General features: G+C 35.0%; 1 protein-coding gene across 1 annotated transcript; it reads left to right on the top strand.

Moving 5' to 3' along the window:
• Positions 1-4,267: 4,267 nt before the first annotated feature.
• On the top strand, positions 4,268-6,574 carry LOC128554899 (zinc-binding protein A33-like). Its single transcript, XM_053536236.1, has one exon. The coding sequence runs from the start codon at positions 4,301-4,303 to the stop codon at positions 6,041-6,043; it is 1,743 nt and encodes a 580-aa protein (XP_053392211.1). The 5' UTR covers positions 4,268-4,300; the 3' UTR covers positions 6,044-6,574.
• The last annotated feature ends 7,394 nt before the right edge of the window (positions 6,575-13,968 follow it).

Genomic DNA, 13,968 nt, shown 5'->3' with positions numbered 1-13,968 from the left:
AAAACGTGATAGCTAGGCCGACATTCCATTAATATCCTGTAGTTCAGTAGGGCCTATTAAATTGAGAAATGCAAAAACTTGGACATAGTTCCTGCAACAGGATCATTGCAGGCTGCCCAAAAAGTGCAAAATTGATGATTTTGGCGTCTTTGTTTTAATGGATAGGCCGTATAACTTTCGTTTTGATAACTTTCTGCATATTCTGTATGAGAGTCCTGATTTTGTCATTAACTAAAAACACAAAACACGCACACAATTTATAGAATGGCCACCCTAATTCTGCACATGAGGGAAGTGCACTATTAAGACTCGCTCTTTGTAAGCCTGACCGTGCCAAAAATATTCGAATCCAAGTGTACCCTGCTACCTTAAACCTTCATAGTTGTAGGTTTAATAGGTTATGTTTGTTAACTAACGAAACGCAAGTTAGAGGCAAGGGACAGAAAATTTGAAAATTCCACAACTCTGCGCTAATATCAGTGCGAAAAAACATAAAATAGCCAATTTTAAGAAATCCCTTGGAAGTATTGAACGGATGTATTGCATATACTCAACACGTTATCGTGTTGCATTTTCAGCCTGCCCATTCAGTTGTTTCTATGATAAAAACGAGTATAACTCCGGTTTCAGGACTATAAATTTTGGTGCAAAATGGCCCAAAATGCACACCTTTCGCGACATGTACCGTTTTGACCTAAAACATATGTATATTATTAAAGCATGTGACCAGACGGAAATAATGGCTGGGAGAAAAGCGTCTCATAACCGTGTACTTTTTTCCGTAAATTTGAGCTGAATCTGGATGAATGAATGGATAGATGGATGGCCGCTTCCATTTCGTCTGACTTCCGTGGCCTCTGGTAAAAGTTTAGACCCGGCCGCCTACACGAAGCTAGAAAACTCGATTAAATAATTTCTCGTACGCAAGAATCTTTTGTTCTCTAAACATCATCCATAACCAGTTGAATATAAATGCCTTTATAGTACATTTACCTATTTTATTTAAAACACGTACCCGGGCCTCAACCCGAAACTGTCCCCTGCCACTTTTGGAGGATTGAGAATTCAATACCAAGGTTTATAATGAGCTGCATTTCTCTTAGGGAAAGCCAAGCTATTTTAGATAAGCATTCGCGCGGCTGATCATGGTATAGCTATATGTAATTTGGTTTGTTACTGACTGTATTGCTAATACAGATTAATGGAACAGACTACAAATGGAATCAATTTCAATTCCGACTTAGAAAAAAATATTTATAAATTATAATCGTGCCCATAGTGGTAGAATAAATACCAAAATAGAGTTATTGTTTTGAAATGATTATACAATTAGCCAATATTAATACAATACATATAACAAATACGCCAATACGGGTCATTTGTTTTTCGGTGCAAGTTTCGGATTTGGAAATAAAATCCCCTCGAAAACAATTTTTCGGGAATCCTCCTAAGAAGTGTCTTCGCCATTTTGCAAAGCCATTGGAAGCAAGTTGTTTAGATGTGAATTATTGAGTGGTCATCTCCTCGTAGTTATTATTGTACGGGATGCATAAGGGTTGATTTTGTCGGATAGCTTTTATGTTAATCTGATTTTCCTGTAGGTTTGTGATTACGAGTGAACATGTCTTAGTCATGGTCTTGCCACCTCATCAGTGGTAATAATTGTCAACATTCAACAGTTAGACATGAAGATCATGGACTAAAGTGGGATATTAATATCTCATTCAACTGCGTTCAGCTCTGCGGAGCCCATCTCTGTTACTCACCCCAACGACGTACACTTGGCCATTGACCTGTTTATGTGAGAAAGTGGTCATGAGTCGTGACTCACACTCTACTGGTTCTTACTGAAAGTCTGTTGAAATCTGGCATGAAACCAACAAAATAAAGAGGGTTTTTGAATGTATTTGACTTTAATGGTGGTACTTAGGCTGGTATTACTGAGTGTATACATTTGACCAACTGACATCCATGATCTGCAATGAGCCCATTGCTGTCAGCACTTTCAGTGCTTTGATTGATATATGTCTTGAAATTATTTTTTGCCTTTGCACGTGCAGTGTCGGAGACTATACCCGCTTAACCATACTAAAGGGAAATACTTTATACTGACATTTATATGCAATGGTATTCTATGAATCTTATACCAACTTGGTGGCAACCTTTATATTAGAAAACTACTGATAGATGATTAGAGTAACTGATAAACCCTTGGGTCAGTAAATGAAAGAACTCCAACAATGAACACATATAACAAATATGCAAACCCACCATGCGTTGACACAAATACAGTAGCTAGTGTTTTCATTTAACATCAAGACCCGAAAACATTTTTTCAATATGTCAAAAGATTTCGAAGGTAAAAGACTGTTTAACTAAATACCATTTTGTTCATTAAAGTATCTTCAAGTGTGCATATAAAATTATTTCCTATTAGACAGGAGTGTGATAAGTGTCAATACTTGTGCATTATACAAAACCCCTATGGTTTCTACATAGAACTTTAACACTTCAGAGGTCATTTCTTCAGAGCTCATACTTCATAGGTTACACATCATAGTTCACACTGCGCACTTAACAGTATATTATAGTACAAAATAACTAATAGTTTCATCACTTCACACTCAACACTTCACACGTCATACTTTACAGTTCGCACTTTATGCCTCACTTTTCAAATTTCACATTTCACACTTCCTATTTCGCGATCATGAAATATGAAATGACGAAATTCACTACTTGGAACTTCTATACTCTTAAATGATGATGTTATCCCGAAAAGTTTGGAGAGGTTATATAAGGATTCCGATATAAGCAAATGCGATTGTAGAATATTTTTAAGGGCGCCATTTCTTGCATTATGAGAGATATTTAAACTAAACTTAGTAGATGAGTATTAAACATATAACTATCTACAGCATTGTTTATGGAAATGTGCGCAAAATTTTAGGACATTATTAAAACACTAGAATTCATCATTTGATAAACATTTCGTCGAAGATCAAGAGATGTCATGAGACATCTTTTAATGAGTCACTGACATTGTGATTAATTTGCACATCACTATATCTTGCCGGCCATATTGACCATATAAATCGTATGCCGTGACATTGACAGTTTGATATAATAAAATCTAGGACAAAGATGCAATAGGACCAACCACTTTTCAAGAACACAGTCACCTCGAAAACGAGGCCCCGAAACGGTGCATGCATGAATGTGTAAAATACAGTAACACTGTGGTGCCATTTTGGAATGGTTTGTGGCAATCTCAGAAAGAATAGTACATATTGTACAAACGATAACTTTGAAGAGTGATTTAGTGAAGCATGAAGTGTGAAGTGTAAACTGAGAAGTATCAAATGTAAAGTGTGATGAGCGAAGTGTAACATTTGAACTGTGAACAGTGAACTATGAACTATAAATTATGAACTTTGGAGTAGGAAGTCTAAAATGTGAAGAACGAATTGTAAAGTGTGAAGTACGAACTGTAAAGTCACCACCGGTTTTTCGTTGCATTATCTTCAAAATTAGTGAAATACTTGAATTATCTCGTTGCCACAATAGAAAGGTAAATTTTTCTATTTTAGTTTGAAAAATATGCAATACCTTCATTTCACCATGATTAATCAAAGATGCGATAGTTTTGAACTGATTAATTCACATTTTGACTGATTATTAACACAAGTATAATTGCACGTACAGTCAAACTGTATAAAACAGTCAGCCAGTGGAGCCACACATTCTAGTTGCTTACGATATGTGGTAATAAGTACAAAGTGTCGATTTTGAAAGACTATTGATTGGCTGCCTAAGACCAAGTGACTGCATAAAGCAGGTGACCGCTGAGACAGGTTTAACTGTATCCCGTATGAGTGATAAAGTGAATCACCGGAAAAGTGTTGTAGAAATACCAAGTTGTCCAGTAAGTCATAATCACCAAGAGTTTGAAAATTATTTTGTATCTGAATTTAGCCGGCAAAATATTTCATTTAAATTTGATAACGTTTAGTCTTTATATTCTATATCTTCGAAACTGGGCTCTCTTGATATTTTCATTTGTTATGTTTTCTGAAGTACTAGTATCATAAATTATAATATCAAGCAATGTACTTTTTCAGTAAACAAAAATTTGCAATATACTATAACACGAGTGCATTTACAAAACACAATTTACTTCCGCATTCTTGGTCCTACTTCTAATCTTAAATCAAATATAGAGCAAGACAAGTTTAAACATACTAGTATCGTACAACATAAAGGAAGTTTGTGTAAAGAGAAAATTATCATACGATTCAAAATGGCGGAAAAAGGGAGTGGGAATATGGAAAATAACAGTTCCGATGATGCAGTTTCTGGACGAATAGAGCAGGTACTGTGTCAGCCATGTTCAAGTAATGATAAACAAACAGTAGCTGATGTGTTTTGTTCAACATGTGACGAGTTTCAGTGTACAGAATGTTCAAACGTACATACAACGCACGCGTTCTTGAGAAATCACAAGCTAGTGAAAGCAAAAGAGGTGAAAACGAAACAAATTGCGTTTGATATGAAGGGATTAGACCAATGTGATGAGCATCATAAAGTTTTAGAATTCTTCTGTGAAGATGATAATCAGCTTTGCTGCAGCACCTGTGCTATTGTGGATCACCGGAAATGCCACAGTGTCGTAGAAATACAGACGATGGCAGAAAGATCTGCATCAACAAGTTCCAAATTAAAGATCAAGTTGCAGGAAGTAAGAGAGAAGGCTGAAAAGATTGTGAAAGATGCCAAGTCATCAAAAGAGCAACTGGATCAAGATGTTAAAGAAGTGTCTTTAAAAGTAAGACGAATGCGGGATGATGTAATGAAAATGTTTGACGATTTAGAAGTATCCGTTACTAAGGACGCTGAATCATTTAAGACAGAAACACTCGATAAGCTGACCAAAAAGCAGTCTGACAATGAGAAACATATTGCTGATGCAACAAAATCTCTGGAAACAGTTGATAACGTTCATCAGAATGGGACGCCATCACAACAGTTTATACTGGAACTTAGAATGAAGAGGCAAGTCGATGAACTTAGCAGCAACGTTGACAAGGAATGTCAAAGGTTAGAGTCCGTGGTCGTTTCTTTTGATTTTGATGAAACATTGAAATTACCCCCACTTTCGATTTCTGATTGCGTTCCAGGACAGCTGACATTAAAATACTCCGTACCTGAAACTGTAAAACCTTTAATACCTTTAGATCCAATTGTTAGATTAACGATGATTACTTCCATTGATCTGAAGCAGACTGGAGATGATGTCGAGAAACCGTTATACTCAGGACTGGATTTCCTGCCGGATGGTAGACTGATTGCCGTAGATAATCAAAACAAGAAATGTTTGATTTACAATGAGAAGCTTGAGAAAGTAGGATCATATCAGTTATCGTATATACCACTTAGTGTAGTTGTTATATCTGAGGAGGAAGTTGCGATAACAAGTGGTCGTATAGACTTTCTACGTGTCAGTAAATCTAATGAGATAACTTTGATCAGGACATGTAAAGTAACGACAGTGTATGAGTCTATATGTATGAAAGACGAGGGAAACTTTGTTGTTGGAACTTACGATGATACAAGGCCTGTTCGTATTGTGTCTCTGTCAGGAGAAGAGAAAGATTTCAGTATCAACTTTCCAAACAAGAAATATCCTATAGACACTAGTGCTTGTACATATATTAGAAACAGTGACAAAGTGGTTCTCACCGATAGGTACGAGCATACTGTCTACATATATGACATCAAGAGCAACACCAGGGTTGTTGTCAAAGACGACCAGATTAACGAACCATATGGTGTAGCAGTTGGTCCATCCGACTGTATCCTGGTTTGCAGTAAAGGAACAAATTCCATTGTACAGATCTCTCAAACAGGTCGGATCCTGTCATCGTACAAGTTAGATATGAAACTCCCCTACAGTGTCTGTGTTTCGAAGAACAAATCACTTCTTGCTGTCTCAAGTAACATGAATGGTGAAACAAAGTTGCAGCTGTTACAAGTAACATACTAAATCCGATGGCATTCTATACTCCGTCATAACTAGATATTTTTGTTCAAAAAGAAATTAATCAGCTTTATATTTGCCAAGAGAAAGGCATGATTACTGTAATCGAATGATTTTAACAATACTAAATTAGATTGTGCACTAGTATATATCAAAATTTATTGGAGTACAAACGCGTTTTACTTTGATCGTAAAAGTGTTTAAAAGCTAAAACTCTCATTGAACTATATATAGGAAATGTAAAATAGTTTTATATGTAACTTGCAGTCAAGTAGATATTCATCTGTTTGTCCATTAATAACATACTTTATATATGTCTTATGATAAGTACTGTGCTATTATTTGTATCATTGATTAGTTGTAATGATAATGATTTAGAATATTATATAGACTTGACTGTACGTGTCTTTCTTCTGATTTAAGAAAACATTTGCAAGAATTTTTTGTTCAATGGTCGACCAGTTAATCAAGGTAGTTCTGCACGTTTGACAAAAAAGAAGTCATGGCGTAACGTCATTTGTCCGTAAAAGGTAGAATAAAGCATTTGGCCTAGAAAAATGAAAATCATTTATGAATAAATGACAACCTGTGAGTAATTTTATTACACTAACACTCTGCTATCTTTATAAAGTTAAAATATGAAAACTAAAACATCTGACACAAAAATTAATTCAATAATTCTAGAAATTAGCGTGAATTGTGCGGGTTCACTTTAATCAGGTCAAATATCTCAAAAATATTATTTCACTAATTTATAATAGGCCATATTTTTTATTTAACGCTGGGAAGACATTGTAGAAAAAAAAAATCTATTCTTAAATTGTTATGAACATGACTCCTATAATGAAAAATAGCGCGAGGTCTAATTTGAAAAAAAAAAGTTAATCCGAACGTGCATAGCTATCTTAAGTCAAAATTTAATCAAAACCACAATTTCAAACTTTCTTGAAAATCTTCTCACCCAGTTGTCTTTCCCACATAACGTTTGTGATATCAGAAAAGCTTCGGTGATAGAAAATCTAGTTCTTGAAATGTGCTACTTAATTGAAAATACATAAAAATATAATGATAAATGCCTGACCGATAGTAAAAAACAACTGTATTACAGCAAATCAAGGGAATAGTGGATGGATAAACTTAGTTGAAATCCTACAGATCTGTTATTTTTAGTTTGTTAAAACCTATTTTTGTGACCAAATTTCAGTTATTTCTAAATGGTCCTTTTTAACTATCGCCACGTGGACAAATTAACATAAAATATATCATATATGAATCATCAACAGATTGGAATCATTTCTTTAGGGGCTGGGAAAGATTCCATAAATATTATAAATGTTACTTTCAAAGTATTTCAAAAATGCATTGGAGTGTCATTTTGTAATCATTTGCCCAACAATTTTTCCATCTGCACACCTGACTTTTTTTTTTTATTTCTGCCAAATTTGACAGATTTGAATGAAAACTGGACAAAATGTTTAAGGCCCACTTCTTTAAATAAACGTAACAGCGATACCAATTCTGCGTATATTGGTTTTTGCCATGACATTTAATAAAGTACTCCTCTCCCAAAAAATGTAAACTGAATGAATGCAATTTGGTGCTGGTTTGTATGCAGCAAGTAATGTCATCTGCGGGTTTAAAACAATTTTGTCATTAATGCTGTCATTAATGACATCACAAAACCTGATAAAGAAAACATTTACATATTGAAAATTTTAAACAGATGTTTCCATTACAACTAAACAGAGTTGAACATACAGAATAAAAAAATCTTAATTTCATTAAATTTAATAGGATCAAAGTGTACTACTGTGATTTGGAATTTACTAATGTGACTTTTAATTTAATGGTTACTTTTTTGTCACCTTACAATAAAATGAATTTACATCAGGATATGATCGTTCTTTATGTTATATTACAATAAAATAATCATTTAACTTGTTTAAAACATTCATTCAAATCTATCAAAATTTGGCGAAAAAGGGAAAAAAACAGGTGGGGATTTAAAAAAGTTGTTGAGAATGATTAATATACCCATCATTTTGCTACTTTTAATAACTTAGAAGTCTTTTTTAAAAAATTAGTTTTGACATTGACATGTCGGTGCCCTTTGAATTACATTGAAATAACCCTTTGGGATACGCCAGTTCCAAACATTTTTCTCTAGTTCATCCACATAATTTATAAAGATAAGGATTAGCAAACATGTCAAGTAAAACACACTTTGCCATCGTATGCCATTTTTCCCAAAGATACATATTATTCTATATAATATTATATATACATTAGATATGTTTTTTTATTATTATCATCAGTTTTATTTAGAAAATACGAAAGGGCATTGAACACAATATTTAAACTAATATAGAAGGATTTGAAATAAAACAAGTGCACATGGCATAGTTTTATTTGTAAATGCCTTATTTGACCTTTGGCCCCTTTGTACTGTAATGAGGAACCCTAAAAGGCGACAGCCCCTTTTTTTAAATTTCATTTTTCGAGCCTAAGAACACTCTAATACTATATAAGAGCATTAACAAACAAGAGCTGTCACAGGAGACAGCGCGCTCGACTCTTTCGATCCCGGGATAGTGAAACGGGGCACATCTGAGGAACAGAGCTGTCACTGGAGTGTTTAATGACTCCAATTTTGGATGAAGAAAATTGCACAAAAGCCTGAGTCTATGCCCAACTAGAGCTCGTCGAACACGAAATGCCCCCCTTATGCATTCAGAAATTGCCAAGGAACAAAAATTTATTTGCACACTGAAACAAAAGTTCTACGTTCGGTTAAATGTGACATTGACCTTTGACCTACTGATCTAAAAAATCAACAGGGGTCATCTCCTGGTCATGATCAACATCTCTATCAAGTTTAGTGATCCTAGACCCAAGCGTTCTCAAGGTATCGTCTGAAAAGTGTTTAACTATTCCGGGTCAATGTGACCTTGGCCTTTAGCCTACAGATCTCAAAATCTATAGGGGTCATCTACAGGTCATGACCAACCTCCCTATCAAGTTTCATGATCCTACGCCTAAGTATTCTCGAGTTATTGTCTGCAAACGGTTTAAATGTTCCGGGTCACTGTAACCTTGACCTTTGACCTACTGACCTTAAAATCAACAGGGTTCATCTGCGGGTCATGATAACCTCACTATCATTTTTCATTACCCTTGGCCCAAAGCGTTCCCCAAGTTATCGTCCAAAAACCCGGGTTTAACTGTTCCTGGCCAATCTGACCTTGAACTTTAATTAAATGACCTAAAATCAATAGGGGCCATCTGCCGGTCATGATCAATCTCCCTATCAGTTTTCCTGATCTTCGGCCCAAGCGTTCTTGAGTTATCGCCCGGAAACCCTTTTACTGTTCCTGGTCACTGTGACCTTGAACTTAGACCTACTGACCTCAAAATCAAAAGGGGTCATCTGCTGGTCATAAGCAATCTCCCTATCAACTTTCACGATCCTAGGCCCACCCAATCTTGAGTTTTTCATCCAAAACCGTTTAACTGTTTTGGTCACTGTGACCTTGAACTTTAACAAACTGACCTCAAAATCAATAGGGGTCATCTGCTGGCCCTGACCAATCTTCCTAACAACATTCATGATCCAGGCCCAAGCGTTCTTTAGTTTTTCATCCGAAACCGTTTAAAATGTTTCAGGTCACTGTGACCTTGACCTTGACCTTTGACATACGGATCTCAAAATCAATAGGGGTCATCTGCAGGGAATGACCAACTTTCCTATCAACTTTTAGATCCCAGCCCAAGCGTTTTTGACTTATCATCCGAAACGGATTGGTCTACATACAGACCGACCAACAGACAGACAGACCGACAGACATCTGCAAAACAATATACCCCTCCTTCTTCGAAGGGGGGGATAAAAAAAAGAGAGGTAAAGATCAAATTATCAAACACTATATAATATATCCTAAGCAAAAAAGGGGCATAATTCATTAACTATTGGTGCCAGAGTTATGCACCTTGTATCATATGGTGTTGGTGATGATGTTGAACAACTATTTTAAGTTTGAATTAAATCCTTCAATAACAGAGACAGAGTGAAAGTGCATCAAAACTTAACCTGAAATTCTAAGTAAAAGGGAAATAATTCATGAAAAATTGGTCCCAGAGTTATGCACCTTGTGTCATATAAGGGTAATGATGTTTGAACAATTGTTTAAGTTTGAATCAGATCCATTCAGTGATAACAGAGACGAGTGAAAGTCATAAAACTTTAACCTGAAAATTTTAAGTAAAAAGGGGAATAATTCATGAAAAATTGTGTCAGAGTTATGCATCTTGTGTCATATGATGTGGGGGATGATGCTGAACAACTATTTAAGTTTGAATCAAATCATTTCAGTAATAACAGAGGTAGAGTGAAAGTGCACCAAAACTTTTAAACCCGAAATTCTAAATAAAAAGGGGGAAATAATTCATGAAAAAATGGTGCAGAGTTATGCACCTTGTGTCATATGATGTGGGTGATGATACTGAACAACTATTTTAAGTTTGAATTAAATCCATTCAGTAATAACCCAAAATAGAGTGAAAGTGCATCTTTAACCTGAAAATCTAAGTGAAAAGGGGGATAATTCATGAAATATTGGTATCAGATTATGGCCCTTATGTCAGATGATCTGGATGATGATGAGAAATAAGTATTTCAAGTTTGAATCAAATCCATCAAGTAGTTACAAAGATAAGTTTAAAAAAAAAGAAAGTGTAAAAAAAACTTTAACCAAGTGGGGACGTGGAAAGACGCCGACACCGGGGGCGAGTAGGATAGCTCTCCTTATACTTCGTATAGTCGAGCTAAAAATGCCATCAAAAGTCACATTTTACACACTGGCAGACTACTTGTTTGGACCTTACCTTGAAGTGAGCCGTCCAGAACATGCACTCTGCACGTCGTCCAACATTTTTTGCAAAGTTCTTTGAGATCCTTCAAGGGGGTCAAAAGTTACTGAGCGGACATGAAAAACCCTTCATATTACCTTTTTACCCCCAAGTGTGACCTTGACCTTGAAGCGCGCCACCCCCGAACATGCGCTCCCGCACGTTGTTTCGCTGTGGTAAACATTTGTGTAAAATTCTTTAAAATCCTTCAAGTGGTTCAAGTTTCAGAGCGGACACGAACTGCTAATGGATGGACACCGGGGGTATAACATAATACGTACCTTTTGGGGATATAAAAATCTGGGGAGTACAGCATTCGCATATATGAATTTTCATATTTGATTTAACTGTATCTAATCAGACTTATTTTACAGGAGGGCCATAATGGCCCTAAATCACTCACCTGTCATCATTGCACTTTAAAGGGCAAGAAGGTCAAAAAATCATAATCAAAATCAATCAAAAAAATCATGAGAAAATATAGTTGAAATTTTCTTAAAAGGGACAGATATTCAAAATACACCTATAAATTGGAGGTACCCTCCATGTTGTACCACAGGAAAGTGGTTTTCGGTTTTTTCCCCCAAGGCCAATAATAAAAAAAGTTACTAAATAAGCTATTTATAGTAACATAAAGGAAGTAATTAAAAAATATTGTAAGTGAACAAAAGACGGATCTTCCAAATAAAAACAAGAGCACAGCAATGCAACGCAAAAGCGAGCAATATACACACAAAACAAAATCGTATGACTTTTGACCCCTAAGTGTGACCTTGACCTTTAAGTGAGCCATCCGAAACAGCGATCTGCACATCGTTTCGATGAGGTTGAACATAATAATGACAGAACATTGTGTCCCGGTTTCTTTGAAAACCTTCAAGGGGTTCAAGAGTTACAGAGCAGAAGGGAAATTGCTAACCAACAGACAACAGAAGGACATCGAGGGGATAACATAATACGTCTCCCTTTGGGCGTATAAAAAGGAATTGAGATCTTATGGTGATACAAGTTGTGTGCAAGTTTGGGGTTAAAATCAAATCATAAATGAAGCTGCTATTGTGCAGACAAGGTCAAAATACAAATAATTTTTGCCCTTTCAGAGGCCATAACTCTAGGAACCACAAGGAATCGGGGCCAAAAAAGGGAAAACCAAGATCTTGGGGTTTGTAAAAATTTGGGTTTTTTGCAAGTTTGGTTAAAATCAAATAAAAAAATGAAGCTGCTTTGGGCGCAGACAAGGTAAAAATTGCAAATTTTTGGAAATTTCGGGGGCCATAACTCTGAAACCCTCAGGGGATCGGGCCCCATTCAAAAAAGGGGGAAACCAAAAATTTTTATGCTGAAAAAGGGGGGTTTTTGTGGAAAGTTTGATTAAATTCAAATTGAAAATAAGCTGCTTTGTGCAGCAAGGGTCATAATAGCTAATTCTGGCCCATCGGGGGCCCCATAATTATTCTGGAACCATAACAAAATTTTGGCCCATTTTAAGAAAGAAATCAAATATTGTAGTGATACAAGTTGTTTTGCAAGTTTGTTTAAAAATTCAAACCCATAAATGAAGCTGCAATTGCGCAGCCAATTTTTAAAAAATACAAATTTTTGGCCCTTTCAGGGGCCCCATAATTTTAAACCCATTTGGGTTGGGCCCCGGTTAAAGAAAGGAAGCGGATCTTATGGTGCACAAGTTTTGTCCCAAGTTTAAAAAAAATTTTCCAATCAAAAATTGAACCCGCTATTGCAGTCAATGTTAAAAAAATAGCAAATTTTCGGGCCCCTTTGGGCCCCTTTTCGGGGGCCATAACTCGGGAAACCAATAAGGGGATCTGGCCATTTCAAGAAAAAAACCAAGATCTTTTTTTTGATACAAGTTGTTTGCAATTTTGGAAAAAATTAAAATCAAAAAATAAAACCACAAACCCTTTGCAAAAGAAATTGAGGAGGGGGACGACGGACAAAGGGGCGTTTACAAAAGCTCACCCCTGTCACTATTTACAGGCAGTTTAAAAATAATTTGTGAAAGACTTTTAGAAGAAAAATAAACAAAACTTTTTCCCTTTCCCAAATTTTTATTCTGTCAAATACAATGAAATGCAACTGTTTTTTAATGATAACTGAAATGTTTTTAAATTTAACAGAATGCTATATCAAAAAAAAAATTACAATAATTACCTTATATCACGATATAATACAATAATGATAAAAAAAAGGGTTTTTTCTATAAAAAATTTCTAATTATTCTTTAAAAAATTTTTTCTATGGGGCCTTTCTAATGATTCCTTCCCTGAAAAAAAAAATTTTGTTGAATTAGAATGGGCTGAAAGCACTTCAATACTTAAAAAACCATTAATAAGGAGATATAAAATAGGCCAAACCTGACATCTTTTTTTTGGTCATTTGTCTATGCATGTCTTTTAAATTCAATAAAACTACTACCGTTTCTTTAACCAAGCAAAAAATTTAATTAGGGATTTTGTTTACAGATACCTTATAAACACTCCATGTATCAAAAAAGGTTTCAAGGTCCTGATTGATATTTATCAATTTTCTATAAGTAGAATAAGGGGAAAAAGAAAAATAAAATCTTTCTTTTTGAATGTTTTTTTATGAAAAAATTTAAAAACCCCCCCGAATATTTTCAGAACTTTTTTTTTTTGCAATATATGATCTCTTTTGGGGAAGTTTTTTTAAAAGAACCCCAAAAAAATGGAAAAAAAAATGATTTCCCTATTAAAGACATTGATGAAAAAAGTCAGGTAGAACTTTGCCTGTGGGTTTAAAGTAGGAAATATTTAGTTATATTTTTATTTTCATAAAAAAAATGTTTTAAAATTAATTTTTTAAACAAAATTATAAGAAAATACCTAAAAAATTAAAGTTTACTTGAACAAATTGGCAGTGATTTTTGGTTTTAATGTTTTTTAATTTAGAAGCTTATGATTTCAGCTTGGCATTTTTTACACCCCCGCATTTCCATTATCTCTCAACACTGTTATTACAAAGGGAAAAAGTTGGGGGTTCCTACATTA

Source organism: Mercenaria mercenaria, unplaced genomic scaffold, assembly GCF_021730395.1.
Source record: "Mercenaria mercenaria strain notata unplaced genomic scaffold, MADL_Memer_1 contig_857, whole genome shotgun sequence".
NCBI lineage: Eukaryota > Metazoa > Mollusca > Bivalvia > Venerida > Veneridae > Mercenaria > Mercenaria mercenaria.
The sequence above is the reverse complement of the archived record's forward strand: the minus strand, read 5'-3'. Positions and strand labels throughout refer to the sequence as shown.

Coding starts and splice junctions, on each gene's coding strand:
- LOC128554899 (XM_053536236.1), top strand. CDS start 4,301: ATGGCGGAAAAAGGGAGTGGGAATATGGAAAATAACAGTTCCGATGAT.